The sequence below is a fragment of the Poecilia formosa genome, unplaced genomic scaffold (genome assembly GCF_000485575.1).
Source record: "Poecilia formosa unplaced genomic scaffold, Poecilia_formosa-5.1.2 Scaffold776, whole genome shotgun sequence".
Classification (NCBI taxonomy): Eukaryota; Metazoa; Chordata; class Actinopteri; order Cyprinodontiformes; family Poeciliidae; genus Poecilia; species Poecilia formosa.
The window spans coordinates 80,367-104,321 of NW_006800715.1; the positions used below are offsets into that span (position 1 = coordinate 80,367).

At 39.4% G+C, this 23,955-nt stretch overlaps 2 protein-coding genes across 5 annotated transcripts in view; both read left to right on the forward strand.

Annotated features, from left to right (window-relative positions):
* Positions 1 to 2,797, forward strand: part of trip11 (thyroid hormone receptor interactor 11) — a 20,924-nt gene extending 18,127 nt beyond the window's left edge. Inside the window, exons 20-22 of the mRNA XM_007543157.2 lie at positions 1 to 23; positions 1,096 to 1,237; positions 1,317 to 2,797. Coding sequence (XP_007543219.1) covers positions 1 to 23; positions 1,096 to 1,237; positions 1,317 to 1,531 — 380 coding nt within the window. The 3' untranslated portion in view covers positions 1,532 to 2,797. The remainder of the gene's footprint in view (positions 24 to 1,095; positions 1,238 to 1,316) is intronic.
* Positions 2,798 to 4,603: 1,806 nt separating this feature from the next.
* Positions 4,604 to 23,055, forward strand: fbln5 (fibulin 5). Of its 4 annotated transcripts, none has more exons than XM_007543160.2 (12): positions 4,604 to 4,829; positions 5,041 to 5,109; positions 5,201 to 5,324; positions 5,400 to 5,448; positions 7,476 to 7,754; positions 15,476 to 15,598; positions 17,569 to 17,685; positions 18,421 to 18,537; positions 19,700 to 19,822; positions 20,003 to 20,129; positions 20,238 to 20,433; positions 22,353 to 23,055. In XM_007543160.2, the coding sequence occupies exons 2-12, from the start codon at positions 5,066 to 5,068 to the stop codon at positions 22,512 to 22,514; spliced, it is 1,461 nt and encodes a 486-aa protein (XP_007543222.1). In that variant the 5' UTR covers positions 4,604 to 4,829; positions 5,041 to 5,065; the 3' UTR covers positions 22,515 to 23,055. The 4 variants fall into 4 exon arrangements, with proteins under 4 accessions (XP_007543222.1, XP_016522182.1, XP_007543221.1 ...); XM_016666696.1 differs by having other exon boundaries at positions 4,607 to 4,829; positions 5,204 to 5,324; XM_007543159.2 differs by lacking the exon at positions 4,604 to 4,829 and adding an exon at positions 4,836 to 4,952.
* Positions 23,056 to 23,955: the final 900 nt, after the last annotated feature.

The following is a 23,955-nucleotide window of genomic DNA, read 5'->3' on the forward strand; positions in this document are numbered from 1 at the left end:
CCAGTGGCCAGGGGCTGAACTCTGTACGTTCAGAACGGGCTAGGAGCCACAAACGCACCATGAATACGCCACACAGAGCGGCAAGGAGCTGGAGAGTCGCATAAAACCATTGGTTCTCTGCAAATTCTGTAGAATTCATTTAGCAATGAATGGAAACGTAAAGCTCGAGTTAAATTTAACTTCAAAACTTTTACGGAGAGAAAATGGGCAGATGAAAAATTAACTGTGGCAGATTTTCATGTAGCTTTTGTTCTGCATATCATTTGCTAGAAACAGACAAAAAGCTTACTGATGAACAAATCTACAAAATATAAAATTGCATCTTCCTGTGTCTTCAGTATAATCAGTTATTTTAGTAATTGATTATAATGATGACTCATCGAATGAAAAATCAAAAACTGGAAAATTCTGCAGATTTTTTATTTAACCACGTACATTTTATACAGTGTTGGGATTGCATTATAGGATGCAAATAAACATTTTAATTTATTTTTTTGTAAATAAGAAAATAATCATTTTGTTGTCTAAAATGCAATAACAACATTCTTTAAGTGAACGCTTGATCATTTGTAGCAAAGGATACATATGTCGCTAAAAAATACTTCTAACATCAACATTTGAGAACTTGAGCTCTTTCTGTTTGATTCAGCGTCAATTCAGTGACCGGCTAAAATGTTGACCAATTAATTTTAGAGCTAAAGGTGCCTAATGGTAGAGGTTTTATACTTTTTCAGAACTTGAACGAGGTGAAGCTAAAACTGGGTAGATCATATTTACAAACAAAGAAGGTCTTTTTTCACCTTAAATGCAAAATGTAGTTTTGGCTTATTTACTGTTTTTCTTTCAGCAATATAGTTATTTTTTTTTATTTAGTCTGTAAATTCCAGCTAAGAATGAATCGACTACTAGACCAGTTTTAATAATCGATACATCACGATTAATCTGATTAATCGTTGCATCCCTAGTCCTGGTGAAGTTCTTTATTTCACTCTGTGAAATATTTTCGATTTAATTGAATCTGTAAACTCACTCATTCATTCATTCGTTCATTTATTCATTCAAACACCGATCCCGCCTACTCCCTCGCCGCTGCAGTCTTTCTCCGAGATGTTTGTGAAGTTCCTGGAGATGGAGTCGACCCCGTCGCTCCCTGCGCCGAGGCTCCCGGTCCACGACATCAAGCCTCTGAGCGCACCGCCTTCTGGGAGAGCCAGTGGCTCTTCTTCAGGCTCCGCAGGTAAATTAGCATTCCTGCAAAACAAAACAAAACACAGTTCAATCAAATACTCCCAAAATTGAACCTGTTTTCACTACAGGAGCTGCGGCTGGCGTCAGGAGACCCGGCGAATCCAACCCGTTCCTGGCTCCTCGCTCTGCCGCGGTGCCGCTGGTGGCCGGTTCTGGCCCCGCCGGCTCTGGAGGTCACCTGCTGATGAAGCCCATCACCGACGCTCTGCCCACCTTCACCCCTGTGCCTGTCTCAGCCGAGGCCAGTGCCGGAGCCGTGCTCAAAGACTTGCTGAAGCAGTGACCGGGGGCGCTCCCTCACCCCCCCACCACCCCCACCGCTACAAACGCCACACAGATGTCTTAATTTATCCAACATGAGTTCAGCACTAAAAGACTCAACGTTGTTGGTGCGCCTCTGCTCCCTCTTGCTGCTGTTTTCTTGCGTTGAGCAGCAATAAACGATCAGATAAAAATGTCGGAGCTCACCGTAAAGTCTGGGAAAACTTGGGAGCTAAAGTAGGAGTTTTTTTTTTTGTTTTTTTTTCCTCTATGCAAAAGACGATTTAGACTCGACGTTATTTTCAGGTTCAGACCTACAAATTTGCATCTCACGCCAAAAGGAATGAATGAAATTACGTTGCACGTGTGAAACAGAGTAAATCCAAGCAGTTCTGAGCAAAAAGTGACCTTAGAAACTCAGTGTTGGAGTATAAAGCGTGGACTGAGGCTCTGTTTGCAAGAGGAAACATGCCCGTCGGGTTTCATCCCCTCCATTTGCATTTAACTACTTGTATTTTCTTGTCCTGTTAGTATTACTTCAACAATTCAGCAAGTTTTCTTCTGATCCTGGACGATAACTAAAAGCTCTGGCAGCAGCACACTACATGGAGATTTATGCGAGTCAGTACATCTGCTGAAACCATAAGGATTTTTTTTTTTCCCCCTCGTTGAAAGATTTTGTGTTTTCCAGACAGCCAGACTGTGATATGCAATAGGCATAATTATGGCTGCTGACTGTGGTTTATCGGAGGGTTTAGACTGCTCTTTATGTTCACATACAGCACTATTATACAGTTACATATATGTAAATGGGCAATGTAGGTTTCTTTATTTCATTTTATTTTATCTTATTTTTTAGTTATAGGCACAAAGGATGCTTTGGAAGTCAAGTGCCTGCATTTTTGGAAATTTGATAGTTGTATAATCAGAAGTGTAAATGGTTAATATAAATATATATTTACAAAATGTTAAACAAAAAGAAGAAAAAAAAACTGCACATTTTTGAAGTTTTGTGTAATCGGATCAGCGTGCCACTGTGCCGCTCCACATTTTTGTACAGGCATCAATCAGCCACTGCAGAAGGAATGTTACAGGACGAGACCAGGTGTGTTGATGAAATGTAAAAACTGTAAATCCTGACAAGAAAGAATTTTTTTTCTTGGATGTAAAAAAAAAAAATCTGTAAGGGAGAGAAAGAGATTCAGATTACCTTGGAGGGTCTTTGGCTAAGGTCAGTACCTGTGACTTAATTAGGATCTGACGTTAAATAAAGGAGCCACTGGTGACCTGGCTGTTGATGAGTTTTTTCTTGCAAACTGTCACATAGAAAGGACTGACCTTTAACCTTAGAGTTGCAACAGGGTCTTCCAATGGCTACTTTCAGCAGTGTGATGAGTTCTCTGCAGTCAAACGACCTACAGCCACCATATTTGAACCTAACGTAGCGTCTTTGGGATGCGGTGGAACAGGAGAAGACTCCAGTCACTCCATGTGAACAACTGAAGAAAAAAATAAAATTTATAATTTATAAAATTTACCTTTTTAAAACCTTGATACTAGAAACCGATAGGGGTGTCACGATACACCTTTGTCACCCCCGATACAATACCAATATTGGCTTTTTGCGCATTGGTCGATACTGATGTTGACGCAATACGATACCGGCACAAATAATGCATACTTTGCCGTCCCGTGCATTACTTATTTTGTAGTGTGGATTGTTAGAAAAGTCTTGATCAATTGATATTAGTCAGAGAACAACGGTGAACTCCAATAGGTATGAGAACAGATGACCTATTTATTATTAACCAATGGGTCTGCATGTGGGATACAGGTGCTGTTGGATGGAAACACTGGAGCGGACCACGTGTTGGAGCGGAGTCCTTCTATCCGCATGTTTATATCTGAGACTTTAGATTCAGGCTGATTTAATCAAATAATCTTTTTTTAACTGATACTGGACCAATTTCCGACATCAGTGTCAGATAGGGACACTAGGGCTGCGCAATGTGGACTTGAAGTTTTATCACAATAAAAGTGTCTATAAGAACCATTCATTACTTTTTTAGGTAACATTAGATGACTGACAACAATCATATCTCCATAAACAAACACTGCTCATCCATTCATAATATGCTGGTTTTTTAGGATATTAGTCACATGAAGAAGTGTGATTTATACCACAGTCACTGCTTCCAATCATATTTTAACATGTATTGATACTGTCACTGAAAAAAGCAATAGAAAAATAGTAAAACTAATCAACCCAACAATATAGTTTAAAAAAAACAAAACAAAAAAAACAATTGCCATTTATTGTGATAAATCAAAATGAAAGAAATTTCATGATAAATGATAAACCGTACGATACGTGCTCATCCGGAGATTTATCATTGATGGCCGTTTATCGGAGGTAAGTTGCAACAGGTAAAAAGACCTGTGCTGACCTGTTGAGATGTCCTGATATTAGTTTAAATTTTTAACTAGATGTTTGACAATCATCAGAGTCAATTTAAAAGTAGTCCCCTTACTTAACAAACTTTCAGATTCATATAATTCTTTAATTTTGTTATCAAGGCGTGTTTAACCCACCATTGTTACATTGATTAATAAACCCGTTACTACTAGTCAGTAAGGGGTCATGCTAACTAGTACAAAGCATGAACACACGATCTGAGAAATATGCTGATCTGCTGTTACTTGGCGACTTTCCAAGCATTTAAAGCACTAAATGCTTTTTTACGCAGACTGCATGAGGATCACCAGAAAGCCTTTGGGGAATCTCCCGTGAAGGCTACAAGTCTTAAGCCACACCCCTTTATTTTGCTATTCCTAGCAGATGCATTTAAAGTTTGTGAAATGACAAATCAAGCTGTGATGTCGTATTCATGGCTGCGTGTTTATTTAAGAATTATGTCATAAGTAAAGAGCTTTCTCTTCCGCTTGTTTTGAGGCCCGAAAGTGAGACTATTGCCTCGTCTCCGCTGTACATATGGTCCAGATGTGGGCGTAGTAAGTGGCTGTTTAGTGTCACTGAACTCGGGTGTGTGTTTGTATGTGTCCTGAGAAAACACACAGACACCCCCACAGTGTGTGCTTTATGTCTTTCAGCTCCCGGTCAGCACCGCAGTGGCCGCCTGTCGGGCTCAGTGCGCCGCCTTGGGGGCCGCCGTCTCTGCGCGCGCCCACCGGAGGGGGCTGGATCTCCTGATTGGATCCAGCTGTTGCTAAAAGTGCTCGGTGGGGGCCGTCACATCTGCATTGCTAAATGATCTGCGCAGCCCAGCGGTCCGAGCAGAAAACGGGACGGCGAAGTCGGGGTTTGTTTTGCTTTTTTTTTTTTTTTTTTCTCGACCGAGGAAGTTCCTGTAAGAGCTGGTCAATGTGCCGAAGCTTCAGCTCTATCGCACAGTGGTTAATGAAAACCTGGTGTCGACTTTCGCGTAAGGGCGCTTAGTTGGAGGGGATAAGGAGGGAGCCCCGCTGGGATTCGGGTTTACGGGTCGTCTAAATCTTTCTTTTTTTTGAAAGGGAGTTCACCAGGAGCCATTAAACAATGCCGTTGGAAACGCGCGCTCTCAGGTTTTGTTCTTCTCTAAGGTTCGGCTCTTTTTTCCTCCCAATCCAGCTGAAGCCTTTTTGCGTAGCGGGAGCCTCTGTTAATGCGGTTTCTCTGCTCTGTTTGTGTCAGCAGGCTATGCTTCTGTCCAGCCAGCTGTCCTCCACAAGGCTTCACAAAACTAAAATTCCCCTTTTGCAGGATGTTGGCCGCTCTGGTATTTACTCTGCTTTGCATCCAGTCAGCACACGGACAGGTAACTCCACTCACCTTGCTTCATTATGCTCTGATTCCGACCCAAACACTCAAAGCTCCACTCGTCTCTCCTCAGCCCTGCCCGTACGGCTTTGAATATAACAGGAATTTAGGACAATGTTCAGGTAAGAGTCATTCTACTTAAGGTGGCATTTAAAGAAAAATGAAAACCACAAGCTCTAATGTGTTTTAGTGGTATAATTTAACCCAAATTAATGCTCGGTTGACTGTAATTTTGATTTTTTACAAACAAAAATCTGAAAAGTGTGGCGTGTGTTTGTATGTTTGCAGTTACGAGTCTTCTGGAGTGTGTCGACTAAGTTGACACATTTAGTCGGATTTGTTTTATTTTTTTTACTTTATTTACCCACTTTTATTAGCCAAACTGCTTAATTACAGTCAGAGTGGATAGAGAGGTTGCTTTAAGTGTAATTTTGATGTCTGGACTTTCACTAGGCCAATCTAAGAGTTCACTTTCTGTCTCATGAGATTTGGGCCTCTTCAGGGATCAACCTGCAACATCTGCAAACGAAATGTGGACAGAAAGCCTAGAGAATAATGAGGGGAAAATCACAAAAAAATTTAAAAAGTATCAAATAAAGGCAATAAAATATTGAATAAAAATAACAACTAGGAACAATTTGTTTAACGTCTGTTCATAATTCTGGTAGCCTCAGGAATGAAGCTGAATCAAGCAAAGATGTTCTGCTACACAGATGTCTTCCAGAAGGAACTAGAAGTGTTGGTGGGGGTCACACATGATTCCTCCAGCCCTTATCCTGATCCTGATCCCTCAGCAGCTGATGTAGATGTCAAACTTCCAGTCATCTTGCCAACTGTTTTGACTACTTTCACATCCAACCCTGAGCAGCTACTGTATCATGCCAGGATGAACTTGTTCAAGACGCCCTCCATCTGTAAAAGAAAGTGAAGGCTGGGAAGCAAAGTCCAGCTGCCTTCAGTTTCTTTCGGGAGACAGAGGCGTTGGTGGGATTTTCTCATGACATTGGCTGCGTTTGTTGACCATGTGAGGTTCTCAGTGAATCTTGATTTCATTTGAGCTACATACTCTTTTTTTTTTTCTTTTTTTTTTTTTAAAGAGTTGGAGAATCACATGTTTTCTATATCCCACACATGTCATAACAGAAGTCTCTATAGCTTTCATTCAACAATGTATTTCCACCTGCTGCTCTTCTATAAAGGATGAATTTGTAATTTCTGTAAACAGATTTCATCTCTGCTGGTCCTCCGGAGTTACTATGGACATTTTTGGGCTACTAGCCCTGCTTTAAAATTCTCCACATCTTTAACCCTGACTTGTCTGAAGCATTCCTTGGTCTTCGTTGACTAATACTTTCCAACAAACACCAGAGGCCTTCACAGAACAGCTGAATTTATCCCAAAATTAAATCGCACCAACTCGGGGTGGGCAAACGTAAAGTTTTATCACCATACTTTGCAGTAGTATTGTGTTGATAACAAAAGTGACATTAACAAGTATTTATTTGTATTTTATTCTCTTTTATTTTTTTGGGTAGCTTTGTGACTGTGATTAAATGGCACAGCATTCAGAACCCCACAAGCACAAATACTGCTCTTAACAAAAACATTCCCATTTGTAATACGCTTAGGACAACGATACCATAAAGAAATGTTACTTTTTATAACTAAAATGCACAGTAACTTCATTTAATATCTTCAAATTTATTCAGATTTATTAACACGCCCTTGTTGAACAAACACTGGATAAAAATAATCCTGAAAATACAGACTAAATTGGAATTTATTGTGACAACAATATATCAAAATCTTACCGTGAACAGAAATCTATCCCGATAAATGATAAGCGATACGATAAATGCCCTCCCCTAACACCAAGATGGTTTCTGTTTACAAATTAGCCGACTAAATTAGTCGGCTAAATTAGCCGACGGAAGGAAGGAAAAAGCTGCGTTTTTCCTTCCCGTTCACGAACGTGCTACTTTACGTCGGCCTGGCCGTAATATCCCATTAAAATTATACCACAGTTTGTGTTTGTATCATAAAATAACAAGTTCAAGGTGGAACAAATCAGTAGCCTAATGATAAACTGGGTGGGCCACCGTGAGTTGCGGCAGGAATGTCTTCACCGCCGCTCCTCTCTGCCTTCCAGATGTGAACGAGTGCAGCTGGCCGCAGCCGTGCCAAGGAGAGATGCTCTGCGTCAACCGGATCGGAGGCTACCAGTGCCTCTCTAGCGACTACTACGACCGGCCTTACCGACGGGTGAGCCCCGCCCAGCCTGAGCCGAGCTACCCGGACCCCTCCGACAGAATCCCGGACACCTTCGCTCGGACTCCCCCAAGAGCCGTGGAGCCGAGTTACCCTATAGTGAACAACCCCGCGCTGTGCACCTTGGGATACGCTCTAGCGGCGGACGGCACCTGCAACGGTGAGTGACAGGCGAGCGGCTGTGCTCTTGAAGTTCAGACATGATGACAATTTCAAAAGAATGAAAGATAGGTGAAGTGGATGGCTTGTGCAAGCCCTAGCAGGCGAAAAAATGTGATTTTTTTTTTTTTTTGCTGGACTGGTATTTTCTTTGACAGCCGAGTGTTCTGGCTTTGCAAATCATACCATTATAATAATAATAATAAAATAATAATAATAATAAATCTGATCAAGTAGTGTATGAAGCCTCAATTAGTAATTTGCCCCACCTCCTCTGGCATTCATGAACTCTTGAACTCTTTCACTAATGGCAAAACAATATTCATCAGTCACGCTCCAACAGTATCATAAAGCAGCTGGCTTCCCATTTCCATCATAAATTTCCAATTATACCGAGAGACTCTTTGCTGGCTCACGGAGTCGATCTGCCTTTCCTGAAGAAAATATTCATCACGTTTTACTCAGTGGAAAGATGCTTTATCATCTCGGGAAAAATAACCACCAAACCTCCCCCTGCTTTGGATTGATGGGAGGAGAAAAGTATTAAAGTCATCACCTGTGCAAGGAGGAAATATTTGGCAGGATATCAAATTTCATGCATTGATGAAATCATATCTTGCCCACATAAGAGGTTTATGTCTAGTGGTCAAGATGCTAAAACCTTTAGAAAATGGTGGAGAAACTCTAGTAATAAGACTCAGGAAGGAAAAAGAAGTTGATTGTAATTAATATCATTATATTCAGGAGCAGTATATTGCAACAATATATTTTTTTCAGATATCTTTGTCTTCATGAATCCACTTTCCTTCAGCTAATTCCTCAGTTTCCTCCAAACACTTTCAGATTTGTTTAATTTTTTCTTTTTCTTTTGTACTTTCCGTTTTTGTCACATTACTCTGAAATTTATTGCATTGCTTTTATATATCTTTTGTTTTTGTCTGCGTGGATGTCTCCCTGTTGCCAGCCTTCCAATTTAATTTGGACTCCATGTTCACTTTCCGTGTTGCAGCACTGGCTGCTCCTCTTCAGGGATTAGGCCCAGTGACTCATAGATGTCTACATGCCCTCTCTTCCAACTGAAGAGTCATTTGCACTTTTTTTTAAATAAAAAATATCCAAAAAAGCGTCTGACTCCACCTGCACGTCTTCACAGTTGTCCTCTTGCGGCTGGGCCGTCCAAAAAACACACGTCTACATGTTGGGTGATTTTGTTCCTCTTCAGTTTTTACTGTCAGGTGTGAGCGTGTGGGTGTGGCCCACTTTTTCGGTGATGAGCTGCTGGACACGGAGGAACACAAACGAATAAATAATCTATTTTTAAAGCCGTCTCCACACAGGAGATCATAACCTGTTGCACATTGTTCAAAATAGACATCATACAAATACAAGAAACTAACCATTTTAATAAAAGCTAATTGGACTTAATAGGCATAAAAGAAAAATAATTACCCATGCTTGAATTGATGGATGGGCAGAAAGTACTGATGCCAGTAGAAAAGTGCCAGACTGAATAAACGAGTTTTTATCTTCTTGTTAATAAGAACTCAGTGAAATAACAAAACACACACAGAACTGTTCAATAGACCGAAAGGCTTGATGTTCTTCAGTTTTTTATTTTATAAGGGAAAAAGCAACACGTTTTAATTTTTTCATGGACAGAGCAAGAAACAAAACTTGTAACTTGAAGGTACAAGTTTTATATTTGAGAGACTTTCTTTAAAATAAGGATTCTGAATTCAACGGGACAATAGTGTAAAGAAAACAAAGCTGTAGTTAATTGATCTTCGTTGTTTGAATAACTCAGTAAGCTAGTCGCAGCATTCTCTGTGACTTGTAATTGTCTGAAACGGATCCACCAATGATTTCTTCATTTTGTTTCTAGGCCCAGTAGGCCTCAGCTTAAATGGGGGGAAAAAAACCAAGATCTTGATATGAATTTTAAAAGCGAGTCCATGATTACATCACAACCAAAAGTCACTTCCAATATCCATCACTAGACTTGTCTGATGTCAGAGTGTATTTCAGGCGATTATCATTTTGTCTGTTCTCACTGGGATTAAAAAGCCATCAAGCAGCCAGTCTCTTATCAGAGGTAGGCAGTCAGTCTTAATTTAGATAACTTAGCAACTCATACAACTGAATGGGGAGGGATGTTACTAAAAGACCGAGTAAAACCTGCTAGACGGATTTTAAGTAAAGAACAGTGGACTGAGTATAGAGCCTTGGGGAACCCCAAAGCTTACCGAAGCCTTCACAGAGAAGTACACTGAAAGTTTTACTCCCTGGAAGAACTTCTTTCTTGTAAGTAGGGGAAAACAAATTCGCCCAACTCAATCACAGACAGACCCACTTTGACCCCAACGCAAAAAACCCCCAACAAAACAACTGACTGAAGATACTCAAGAAGTAACTACTCATCTTTTCCCCAGAAGAAAATTAGTTTAATAGTAATTGTAGCGGCTAAAATTCTATATTTTAGGCTACTGGTGGTTGTTCTTGAAAGGCGTTGGTTTTACCTGCGCTCAATTAAGATTCATGATGCCGATCTTCCGTTTGACATAAAATAAAGTCATTTATTTGTCAGAACAATGTCCATTGTCTTACTGTTTCCATTTAGATCCACATAAATTCGACACCCATCCAAACCAAGCACAGTAGAAAACTGTTTGCCTTTGCCTATTAACAACACCTGAACAGAATGATGGTTGACCTTAGATAACCCATCCCCCCATCAGACACTCAGAACTCAAAATTAAATACGCCCCCTGGTGGCGATAAACACCAGAAAGGATAAATGGCTCCTACAGTAATTATTAACCAGAGTACAGATCAACTGCTGACATGAGCTTGAACTGCAGTCGACATGCCCCGGGGGGTGAAGGTTCTTGCCCCCGGGGCATGAACCTTCACCCAAAAGTTACCCATATGCTTATTGGTGCATGAATGAGTGAATGTAGCATGAATATAAAAGCACTATATGAATTCACTGCTTATCGAATTTAAATTAGGTCATAAAGTAATAATAAAATGAAAATACATGCATATATATATATATTTATGTCGAACATGACAGAAGTATAAAATCACACACATGAACAAGGAAAGCAAAAGGCACATATTTCTGTAACCACAATAATCTTAACATGCTCGAAAAGGAGCAGGAAGAAGTAAGAAACTTATGAACTCAACATGCTGAAATGATCAGAATTTCTAAACTTATAACAAGAATAATTATACTTTTTATGTTCACTATTGCAACTAAAAGTAAAAGTAAAAAAAATAGCAGGTACAATAGCAAAGAACAATGATGAAATAAATTTTGTATTGCGTAAGTTAACAGAATTACTGCAAAGTCTATTCAGAGCTGCTAACACGTTAAGATGACATAACAGAAGAAGAAAAGTGCCTCATTAAAAACAGACACATTGCAACACATTTCATCCCATTGGTCAAAATCTGACTAGTTAGACCTTCTATGGTATAATTTTACTCAAGCTGTTTAAAAATAGCCTCCTCAAAGTGCATTTATTTATTTTTTTTACTGTCATTTAGAATAAATGGAACCCTGCAATGAGGTGGAGATACATGCATAGAGTGCAGATGTTTTCTCATCTGAAAGAGGGCGAGAGAGCTGACTTCATGCACAAATATGGGCTGTTTGAATTTGGGACGACTTGCCAGGGAATCGGCTCACGACCTTGTTTGGGTAAACCACTCCGCCAGGGTGCCAAAAGTGAGGTCATGCTCCCCCAAAATCTGCACCCAGGCCAGACTTGGACAACAAGCACACCTCTGTGGGGAGCACTCGTTACAAGTCCATACACACGCACACACACACACACACACACTCCTGAAGGCGGGGATGCTGAGTGTGCTGATGTAATCGGTTGCTGACTGATGGATGCTGTGGGGCAGAAACTGCACACACGCTGCGACTTCCTGTCTGAATGTATGACAAAAACACGCCTTTGTCTTTCGCTAAGTGGACCTTTCTGCTGCGTGTTTTCGCCAATTTGTACCGCTCTGCAAGAGAACAGTGCAACATGTTAGGGATTTGGTTAGCCACAGTTTTACTATTCACATCTTCAAAGACTTTATTTGAAGACGTGTCCATAAGACTGACATGAAACTGCCATAAACATAACACCTGTTATGAACATGAAGGAGTCTACATCAATGTTTATGACTGGTGTCATGAAGCGTCCTTGGTAAATAATGAAAGTTGACATTTTTCATTGACTTTTAATGCAAGTTTTAATGGGATTGCATTAAAAGTTTAATTATTTACTGAGTAATGCAAAGTTGACACTTTTAATGCAACTTTTAGTGCACCTTTGCGTTAAAAGTGTCATTATTTGCCGAATGACACTTCATGACAAGAGTCGTAAACATTCATAATCGCTCCTTCATGTTCATGAAAGACGTTGGTCATGTTTATGACAGCCTCATGTCAGTCTTACGCACATGTCTTCAAATAGTGTTACCCACAATTTGTCATAAAATAACCAGAAACCTCAAAGTATTTTAATACATTTTATGTGATCATCAGACATAAAATACGCAATTGTGCATATTTTATGAGTGCGTAATTGTGTGTGTGTGTTTTTAATGAGCCTTACTGATTGCTTTTCTATACTTTGTTTCACTACATTTAGAGCTGCCCATCTTTGGAGGATTGTCTCTACCAGTTTTTCATAACTGAGCTCAAAATTTAGCTTTTTTTTTTCTTTGCAAAATTGCTCAATCTAGACCCAGTTAGTCTTTCCATTGATTCATTAATTGGATTTTCGACTGCTTTGGCTGGCCGGTTCCAACACAAAGTTAGAGGTTTTACTTATAGTTTACAGTCCAATGTTCTCTTGTAACTCTGCCTATGTTTAGGTTACATTTTCTCTCAGGATTGCTCTCTGTTTGACTCCATCCATCCTTCTGTTACCTCTGACTACCTTCCTACACAGTACACAGTCGTAATTGGAGTTCACTACTTTAAGGAGTTTTTTTCTTTCTTTTTTTGGTATTAGACGAGAGAAAAACCACTTCTGAATGAAACCAAGGATAAATCAGATTAGGAGATCATTCTCACTTAGAAAAACTTTACGCACTCAAACATAACACTCCGAAGAATTTGAATTAATATGAATTACAACAACATTTCATTTCCTTTTGGGGATCAATGATGTTTTTGAGTTAAATTGTATGTGAGTCTGTAGTTTATCAGAAAATGGTCTTTTCTGTTTGCAGTCTTTAATTGAACTATAAACACGGATTTACTTTTACTTGTACAATTTGAGCAACATGTCCTTGCAGCTGCGTTATTTTTGGCATCCTTACAGCCCCAGAGTGTTGATATTCACCCCGTTTCGGCCCACAAGCCAACATATTTTCCTCCTGAGGGCATTTTCTTCTTTTCTATATGCGACCAGTCTTCAGGCATTTCAAGCTAATCCCCTTCTCCTCTGCAGCCAGGTCCGGCTGTCAGCAGCCACCCCACAGCTTGTGAACAGCCCCCGAAACGGGCCTATATAAGGAGCTGATCTGAAACGCTCCTGCAGGTGCTGGATGTGTGTTTGTCGACTACACATGTCGGGCACACGGAGGGTCTTTCAGAGTCTTACTGCCAGCAGGTGCTGCTAGCTTTCGGCCCAGCGGTCTCAGCCCCCGCCCCCTCTTCTACAGTGGAGTTTAGCAGGCAGAAAGCTCCCAAATTAAGATGTTATCCCGTATGAAAACAGCCTGTAAAAACAAAAGGAGAACAGACACCCACCCTCCACTTTCACTGCTGGTTTCCTAGAGATAGGTGACTGCACAGGCTTAGAACCACTAAAGTGTCACATCCTCATAAGGAAATGTGTCCATTATAAGGGCGTCACGGGAATTCGGCTTCAAATTTAAGATATCGCTTATCCTGACGAGAAACCATTGTATGCCTTACTCAAGTATTAGGCATTTTTTTTCCTAACACAGGGGGGGAAAAACCGAATGCCAAAAAAAATTTAATTAATTTTTTTAATGGAAGATTGCTGATACAATCTCCATGACGGCATGGGAAAACAAGCACGTCTCGTGGACGTCTAAAGTCCTAAACTGTGGCCACAGACTTCCCATGAGAGGGAAGGAGAGGTGCCAAATTATTAGAATGCGATCTGGGAACCAGAAGGAAATTTTAATGCTCCCACCTTATCTGCCCCCTCTGGAGATATGCAGACGCAAGACCTCAGACATCAAGTCATTTATTTGTGCAGCGCTTTTTCAGCAGCCAGGCCGTTCAAAGTGCTTCAAACCATAAATATTCATGCTATCACCAATTGTGAAGCAAGCAATAAGCATTATATTTTTGTCAAATACCATCAAACGTGTTGATCTGTTTACTACTAACCAGAATCAACTCTAAACGTGTGGGTTTTTAGTAGGCCTGGCACAATGAACAACAAATCAATTAATCGCATGATAAATTAAAATAAACTGAATCATTTTCATTTGCTTGATTTATCGTTTTTCTCTTTTTACCAGAAACTGAATGATGAAAGTCTTCTAGCTGATGCTTTGAGCTCAACTATCCCTTTATTTTGAAAGATAAATTTGTTTACAAAGACTTCATAATTCATTTTATTTGTTGTTTTCTTTATTTATTGTGGATATTTTAAATGTCTTCCAGTTCCAGTGTTTAAATGTTCATTAGAATTTAAAGTTTATTGAGCTTTGAGAATCTGTTTTTGAATTATTGCACCTTTATTACTTGAAAATTATCAAGTAATATTATCGTTTATCGCAATAACTTCTGGAACAATTTATCGCCCAGCTTGTTATCGTGACAGGTCTTGTTTTTAGCCTTGTTTTAAAGGAAATCGGTGTTACCAGAGAACTGCGGTTTTCTGGAAGTTTGTTCCAGATTTGTGGTGGATAGAAGCTGAATCCTGCTTTGGGTGGAAGGTCAAGTGAAACCTTTATAGCTGCTAATAGGTCAGTTTTCTTGCAGTTTTGGCTTGGATTACAGCAAGGTGATTGGATTTATAGTGATTTTCTGTGACATGTTTCGGATGTGACGCTTTGCAAAAATATCCACACCCATTGAAATGTTTCATGTTGTCACAAACCTACATGCATTTTATCAAGGTTTTAATTGACAGACCTGCAGTAGATTATTGAGAACTGCAAGAACAAGGGTGTAGTTAATATTTTTTTGTTTTGTTTTACTTACAAACCAAAATTGGCCTTTTTATTCATGCTCTTTTACTGTCCTTTTGCTAAATACAGTCCAGTGTGACAAGTTGCCTCCAGGCGTGACTACCCTGTAATTCCATCTTTATTAGGTACGCCTGGCTCATGCTGGGTTGGACCTAGAACTGACCTAATTCTCCACGTAACAAAGGCGTGTTGTGCTGAAGGCCACAGGAGTACAGTGAGCTCCTCATCGTCATTCTGGTGGGGTCGTAGTGACACGCCGCACTACTTTCTGTTGATCTGCCTATAAAACATGTTGCAGCATCTTGTTGTAAAATGTGAGAGCGGAGATGAATGCTTTTACTGTGTGACATTGAATGTTCACTGAGTTTATACTACAGAAATATGTGGGATTTTTTTTGCTAATACCGAAATGCAATAGCGTTTCATCCTTCATGTTTTGGCTTGATTCAAGGTTTTGCTGTTCCTAAAACCATTTCCTGTCTTTTGCGCGTCTGCCTCTGTAATTTCTGAGTTTCCCGTCACTTTTCTCTGTTCCAGACATTGATGAATGTGAGACGAACTCCCACCACTGTAACCCCACGCAGGTCTGCATCAACACCGCCGGCGGCTACACCTGCTCCTGCACCGAAGGCTATTGGCTCATAGCCGGACAGTGTCAAGGTGAGAGAGCTGCTGATGCTACTAATGTCATTCTAAAGCTTCATTTTGTAAAAAACAACTCCTCATGGATTTGCATATACTAGCATACCAACATTTCTTATGTCTAAATATTTCTATTGTGTTTACATCGCTGCTTTCCTGTGTTTTAAAACAAAGCACGTTGTGATATTTCTATGTAAAAATGACAGTATAAATAAAGTTTACTCATTAAACATAAAAAAAATCCCATCACTGTTGTCAGGCAACTTGCATGGTTTTTTTTTGGGGAGGGACTAATAAAAACCTTTTGGCATCTACCCAGAGCAGCAGTAGAAAAGGGGCGTCATGAACACCAGTTATTAAAAACCCCCCCTATAATTTTCTGTCTCAGTTGTGTGTTGCCTTTTATGAACACATGCACTATCAAAAGGGAGTTGGCGCCCCCTCCTGTGTTGAGTGGGTGCATTCTGTTTGCTGCTAAAGGAAGCGGGCTATCAGACCGGGTGAAGCATTTCCCACACCGCTGAGAGGATTTCCTGGGTTTGATCGGTTTTTGGAGCCACGCCACGGTGCTGTCAGTCAAACTCATGATGTGAGAAAGAACCTTGGATTATGAAGTTGAAGCTTTCTCTGCAAACTCTCATACTGTCACCGTGCTAAAATAATGGCCAAACTTGTTTTCATTTTGGGCCACATTAAAAGTCTGAATGTTCTTAACGGGCCGGTTGTGGCAGAATCTATTGATAAAACCCGTTAGATTGTCAAAACATCAATACACATCTGTTTGTTTCTGCATTCAGTAAGTGTTTCTTAAAATGAAAGGATATTAAACATCTTTTCACACTGATCAGTCCATCTGATGGACTGATCAGATGGATCAGTCCATCTGATCCATCTGATGGACTGATCAGATGGATCCATCCATCATCAGTCCACCAAACTCTGATGGACTGATCATTCTGTGATCAGTCCATCAGTTTGTGACTGATCACACTGATCAGTTTTTGTGGTGTTAATTTATATGATGTCAAATGTGACATTTCTTTAATTGCCCAATGTTTCTGGTCAAGTTTGAGAAAATTTTGCAGTAAAATCAGAAACAAAAGTGGGGATCTGAGGATTTTTGCATGAATTTTGCAGATTTGTGAAAAACTGGAGGAACTTATTGATGCTACTTGGAATCTAGAGAGCCACATAAAAAGCTACTGCGGGCTGTCTATTTTCTTTCTTATTTTGTGCTAAAATCCCTTTTTCTTTAAAAAAAAAAAGACTTGTGCCATGACTTTAGGAAGGTGAGGATATTAGTTTTTTTTTTCTTGACATCCAAAATGCAACCATTAGAAAAATCTTTAAATCATTTAATAGGCAGCACTTTATAACTCCTAGCAGTATATTATCAGCCTGGCGGGCCACCAGGCTTTACTTGTGCCCCACCAGGCTAAGCATTGCTTATTCAAGTCTCTTTAAAATTTTTGCATTTTTTTTAAGACTTTCTATTTGGTGTTCAGGTAATAATTTTGCAGTCTTTTAATAACACATAATTATCAAGTGATGTTTTTGAATTTTCTGTCAACTTTACACATATTTAACACAAAAACATGACAGGTTGCTGGATGAATGACTGCCTTAGCACCCAATCCCCGGGGTTAGCAAGTTTTCTGGGGGAAACCTGGTACTAGAATGTTTTCTCAAGATGAAAAACATGCATTAAAGCTTTTTGCTTATCTAATAGGGCTAATGTGATGAGTTGAAACAATGAGAGTTGTCTTCATTGCAGAAATGCTTCATTTATTTTAATCACCTCTGAGGGGGTGAGAAAATCTAGGAATAATACTAAAGGTGTCACTACTCTTCTGTAAGAGCAGCGCCCTCTGCAGGTTGTGTGAGGTAAAGCAGCTGCTTCTGTAGTCTGTATATGTTTTTGTATTTTATAACCAGCTTCTCTTTCTCTCTCTCTCTCTCCGTCTCTCTCTGTCTCTCCTTTGAGCCAGATATTGATGAGTGCCGCTATGGTTACTGCCAACAACTGTGTGCCAACGTCGCTGGCTCTTATTCCTGCTCATGTAATCCCGGCTTCCTCCTTAATCCAGACGGCCGGACCTGTCAGGGTACGTGGATTTACAGGAACACAGAGGCAAAACAATAAAGTTGATTTACAAACTTGTACAGTTTTTTTTATGTTATTTTGGAGGCCGTAAATCAACGTGCAGCTCCTGAAGCAGTTTAAACAGGCTTTATGTTTGTTTTTGTTTTTTTAACTTTTAAACTCAGATGTGGGCCAAGATTCTTTCTCTGAAGGCGAAGTAAAAATGTTAAGACTCTAGAATGAATTATAGGCTCTCTAAATGTAAAGAAATTACTACCAGGTAATCGTATTATTTATTTATTTTTAGGTTTTAAGTTCACCACAAAGAATCAGCTTTGTTAGAAACCCTGGAGAGAGTTAGAAAATAACAATAATAGTGTAAATCAAAATGCGGTATCACTATAATATCAGCTTTGAAGCATTATTTTTTTTCTATATTTGGTCAAAGGGTGGGACTATAACTTATTTTAATGCCCACACCTGATGTATAATGTATAGTGTAGAGAGGTGAGGACATCGAGCTACGGTGAAGAGAGAAAAATGTCAGATAATCGTATTCAAAATCACTGCAATTAAGATTTTTTTTTAATGGCTTTTTGTTCTCTTCGTTGTGATTTGTCATGCTCATGCAGCTACAGCTGTTAGATTTGGGTCGATAACTGGCTCTATGGTGTCACTTCAGCTCCATGTTTAGCCAGAAAACCTGGGCTGGTAGAATCTGCCTCTAATATTCCTGCATTCCCTTTGTGTTCACCAGACGTGGACGAATGTGAGGAGCAACCCTGCAGTCACGGCTGTTTCAACACCTACGGCTCTTTCATGTGTAACTGTGATGAAGGATACGAGCTGGCGTCCGACGGCACAACGTGCATCGGTGAGGATGTTTGCAGTTCGCTGCTCAGAGGGTAGAGCGTCTCCTCATGGAGATGGTGTGTTCAGGCATTCGTTTTCATTTTTTATGGAAGAAATATTGTCTCATTAGAATCACACGTTTATTTTTTTTTTAGATGTTGAATTTCTATTATTTGATTGTTTTGTTTTTTTTGGAGGGGAGATTTTTGCTGGCGAATTTAAAGTTAAAAACAAAATCCATATACAGATAAAGAGCCCACTGCACTGAACCCTGTTGAAAACCTCCTGGTCTTTCCACCAAATATTGATTCCTGAACTCTTCCTGAGTTAAAACATCAGTATTGTTGTTTCTAAATGAATATGAACTTATTTTCTTTGCATTATTTGAGGTCTGAAAGCGCTGCATGTTATTCGTTATTTTGACCATTTCTCAATTTCTGCAAATAAAAACGACATTTTTGCTTGGAATTTCAGAGACATGTTGTCAGAACTTCATAGAATAAAAGAACAATGTTCATTTTACTCAAACATAAACCTATAAAAAGTTAAATTAGAGAAACTGATCATTTTAAGTGGTCTCCTATTTTTTGCCAGAGCTGCATATAATTGAACACGATAAAACATTTTGTTATAAATTCAGTGTCTTAAAAAAAGTATGATTCTAATGAGACTAATTAAGATTCTGATTTCTACATACGTAGTTTTCCACCACACTTTCAGACCAGAAAGTGAAACTTTCACCTCAAGCATCTCCTTTTCTTACTTTTGTTCGCTTCATGGCTGTTGAAACCTCCGGTATTTTTTGAAAAGTCTTTCTTCCTGTCGCTCTTCCATGAAATCCACATCTGCAATCCCGTGAATCTCTGCAGCTCCTCCAGAGCTTCCACAGTCTTCTTGGGTGTTTCTCTGATTAATGCAGCCTCCACAACAGAGCTGTGTTTATCCTGAGACCAAATTAGACACAGATACTTTCTATCTACCACAACTGGTTCATCAAAACAACTGGTTCGTTTGAAAAAAAAAAATTCAAATCGAGTTCAGAGTCTCCATTGCGCTTCTGTACTTCCATTGGATTGATTAATGGAGTAGAACCATTGATCTTGTTACAGACGCACCAAAGCCGCCGTCTTCATATCTCTGTGACGCTTTCTATTTGTTTGAATGATACCTTTTGTTTCACTCAGACCTGGATGAGTGCAGTTTCTCTGAGTTTCTGTGCCAGTTCAGATGCGTGAACACCCCCGGCTCGTTCTCCTGCATCTGTCCACCCGGGTATTATTTATACGAGGACAGCCGGAGCTGCGAAGGTAAAGTTCGCCTAGGAGGACTAACAATATTGCAGTTTTCTCTTTTTGTTCCGATGTAAATCCATCACTTTATTCTTGATTTTTAATTTTTTTTTAAATGCATAGCTGTGATCTTGTTGATGCCTCGTTGCTGTGGTTCTGACTTCACTGACTCTGACTGTTGTGTGCTTGATTTCAAAGACGTCAATGAATGTGACACTGGTAACAACACCTGCACAACAGAACAAGTGTGTTTCAATTTCCAGGGAGGCTATACATGCCTGAATCCTTTACAATGTCAGCCTCCTTACCTCGCCGTTAGCGACAAGTGAGTTTTCTCGTCACCCTCTTTTCACATTGTGGCAATTTAAAAGTTTCAAGTTGGTTTTGTTGGATCTGATGGTTTATTTCTCTCCTATGTCCCACCGCTCTGCAGTCAGTGCATGTGTTCAGCTGAGAACCCTGCCTGCAGGGACTTGGCTTTCACCATTCTGTACCGACACATGGACTTGTCGTCGGGGCGCAGTGTGCCTGCCGATATCTTCCAGATGCAGGCCACCACGCGTTACCCCGGTGCCTTCTACATCTTCCAGATAAAGTCGGGCAACAGCGGACGGGAGTTTTACATGAGGGTGAGCACTCAGGAGTCCGTGAATGGGAGATGGAATGAGAGCATGAGAGCAGGGCAGTCAGAGTGAGCTCACAAGCATTTAAAGGAAAGGAAAACACTGCCACCTTAGTAGAAAGCCAAAAAAGAGAAAAAAAAAAATAAAATTTGCAAATGACAATAATTGAGCTTGTTTCAATTTATGCGATTAATTGATTCATTGCTTTTAGAGATGAGCTTAATTGTGTCTACAATTTTCTTTTTCATTGAATCAGTTTGAGGCTGATGAATCCATTTCATGCCAATGTCTAAAATGTGTAAATAAAAGGATAATTTTAGATATTTTTAGAGTCTCAGATAAAACATTAGGTCTCTTAAAATGATTTTTCAGTTTTAAACACTCGAGCTTCTTTCATAGGAACTTATTGATTACTTTCATAAATATCTGATGCAGAGCCGCCGATTAAAGCAGACGTTAACGAGTTCTCCAGTTGTTCAAATTATTTAATAAGTCTAGGTATAGCAGAAAGGGTCATGTTGAGTTCAACCAATTTTAAATTAAGCTAAGTAGTTAGCTTTGGACTTCTTATAATGTAAGATTTGTAATATAAAGAGCCAGTAGCTGAACCTCTGTAACAGGACAGTACAGTGTGCTCCAGATGTGTGAGGCTGGAAAACTTGAAACACCTTTGGTGGTACTTGCAGCGTGTCGCCACTAGATGGAGCAATTCACTCATGTTTCCTTCCTTTCAGAGCTTCGCTTTGTTTTTTTCTTAAATAGCTGAGACACATGGCGGGATTTTAAAGTAGGACAGTCTTTGTAAATGACAGTAACTAGCTGTGATAATAGCTTTACCAGCACACTGTTATAAAGCTGAAAGAAAAGGATACACGCTTTTCAAAGTGTCAGGCCTATAAAATCGGAAAAGTGTGGCGTCTTGTTACTTTTTTTTCTCTACAGTTTTGCATCATGCAATAACACAAGCCTGCTTGAAAACTCTCTATAACAATATGCCTGACCTCCAATTCAGTTCAATTATAATTGAACTGAATTAATTTATCCCCTATTGGGGATAAATTAAGCTTTTTGAGTTGAACTGAATATAACTATCTGGACTCAATTTAATGTCAGTATTGCTTTAGAAAATGGACTGAAACCAAAATATCAACCACATTTTTACGATTTTTATAAGTAGCCATCTTCCTTTTTTTTATTACATTGTAATAATGAAGTACTTAATGTTGACCTGTCATATAAAATTCATATAATTTTGCAGGTGTATTGTAGGGCTGCTGCTGACGATTATTCTAGTAATTGATTATTCTAACGATTAAACAATTACTTAGGTAAATATAATTGACACATTGTACAGGTTTTATTTTTATTTAACCTCGTAAGCTTTTTTTAATACAATATTAGGAATAAGAAAATGAACATTTTATTGCTTAGAATACAATAATAGAGCTTTCCTTTAGCGAATCTGAACTCTATGAAGTTAAAACTTTACCACTTGAGAAGTTTTGGGTAAAACATATACAGACAAAGGTGTTTTTATCTTTAAATGCAAAATGTCTATATATTTTGAACAGTTTTGGCTTTATTACGGCTCTAAATAAGTTTTTTCAGCAAATAGCCTTTTTTTTAAGTCTGTATATTCCAGTTAATCGAGTACAAAATTAGTTGCCAATTATTTCACTAATCGATTAATCACGATTTATCCGATTAATCATTTCTGCCCTAGTGTATTTAAGCAATTAATTATGATTAATTCGATTAATCATTTCAGTCCTAATGTATTGTGATGAAATGTGGGTCATGAACACAACAGAACAATAAACGAGGCACAGAGCCAAGAGTTTCTCTTCCTGTAAGCCCAACCTGTCTGACTCTTCGCTTCCTGTGCATCATTCCTCACATTCCTCTCCTCTTTCTTCCCTCTGCAGCAAACCAGCAACGTGAGCGCCACCCTCGTCCTGACGCGGCCCATCAAAGGGCCGCAGGTGCTGGTGCTGGACTTGGAGATGGTCACGGTCAACAACGTCATCAACTTCCGAGGAAGCTCCATCATCAGGCTGACGATATACGTGTCGGAGCATCCGTTCTGAGAACCCACACGCAGCTGCACTCACATGTAACTGGTGTAATTCTTTTGTTTGAGAATACTCTTTTGTTTTGTTTTTTTTTGTTTTTGTTTTTGTTTTTGTTCAAACACTTCCCGATAAAGACTCGGACAAGATCACCGGATGCGAAGGCATTCCTTTTGCCGGAACGTCCTCGGGTTTCCTGGATGCTGGATGCTTTTCCGGCTGCGGACACCAGAGGAATATTTATAGTCTACAATTTCATTCATCCTCTGCTGTGACGGCGTGGCTCAGATTACTAATCTAGTGTTGGTGTTTGTGCTCGGGAATCCCATCTCTTCACATTTAAGCTGTGAAAGCGACCGTAAATGCCGTCATTTCATTCCTCACTGAAAACAAGAAAAGCAGGTTATCGGAACCGAAGAGTAAGCTACCTGTGTGCTTCCCGCCAAACGGGGGGAAAGGAAGAAAAAAAAAAGTGTTTGAGATTATGTAACGAGCAGTCATTAATTAAAATATAGATCACAGATTCTTTTAGAACAATAAATGAGTTGATCACATCCTGGACTTTGTTTTCTAAAATCACAATGCACACACCTCAGGACTTTAGGAGTTTTCTCATCAGCTTATGCTACGTGTTTTTTGTAACATGATTTAACAAAGATTTTCAAAGGTTTTGGATGAAAAATAGAGTTTTATCAAAGGTTTAAATACACATTTTACATGCTTATATTTGGATGAATGATAAATGACAAACAGTTGGTTTCCCTCCTGCTTTTTTCCCAAGTTTTATCATCCTGACTTGGACTGTTCCCCTCAGTTGAAAAAGAACCTGGCTGCAATGTTTAGGACCAATTAAAAAAATAAAAATAAACAGAACTTAACTTCACTATAGACTGATAGATTCCAGACCAAAAAGGAGATTTCTGCTCCTAAATCAACACCTTTTAAACTCGACAAACATTTGCAACTCCTGGTCGTACAACACAAATATTGAGTTGAAGAAAACTTAATGAGCCTTGGATAAAATGTCAAAGCACGGCGGTGGTGGCATCATGCTGTGCTGTCTGTTTTGGAGCTATAACAGGTTGAAATCCTGAAGAAAATGTACTTCTGTTTCCGTAGCTACGTTGACAGCTTAATGCTTTTAAAACTTGGACACAATTGGATCAGTTCAGTTCAGTTCAGTTCAGTTCAATGTTAGTGACGCATCATGTGTGTAATTATTTGACTACATTTATTTTTAAATACATAGAGGGAAATACTTGTGAGTTTTAGGGGGTCGCCAGCAGTGGTGGAGAAAGTACTCAAAAAATGTACTCAAGTAAAAGTAAAACTACCACATTAACATTTGTACTTAAGTAAAAATAAAAAGTACTGGCTTTTAAAAATACTTAAGTATTAAAAGTAAAAGTACTTACTGAATGCATTATCTAATCCCTAATACAATATCATTCAGTGAACC

Coding starts and splice junctions, on each gene's coding strand:
- fbln5 (XM_007543160.2), top strand. CDS start 5,066: ATGCCGTTGGAAACGCGCGCTCTCAGGTTTTGTTCTTCTCTAAG. Junction 17,686..18,420: donor AGACGGCCGGACCTGTCAGG/GTACGTGGATTT, acceptor TGTGTTCACCAG/ACGTGGACGAATGTGAGGAG. Junction 18,538..19,699: donor CGACGGCACAACGTGCATCG/GTGAGGATGTTT, acceptor TGTTTCACTCAG/ACCTGGATGAGTGCAGTTTC.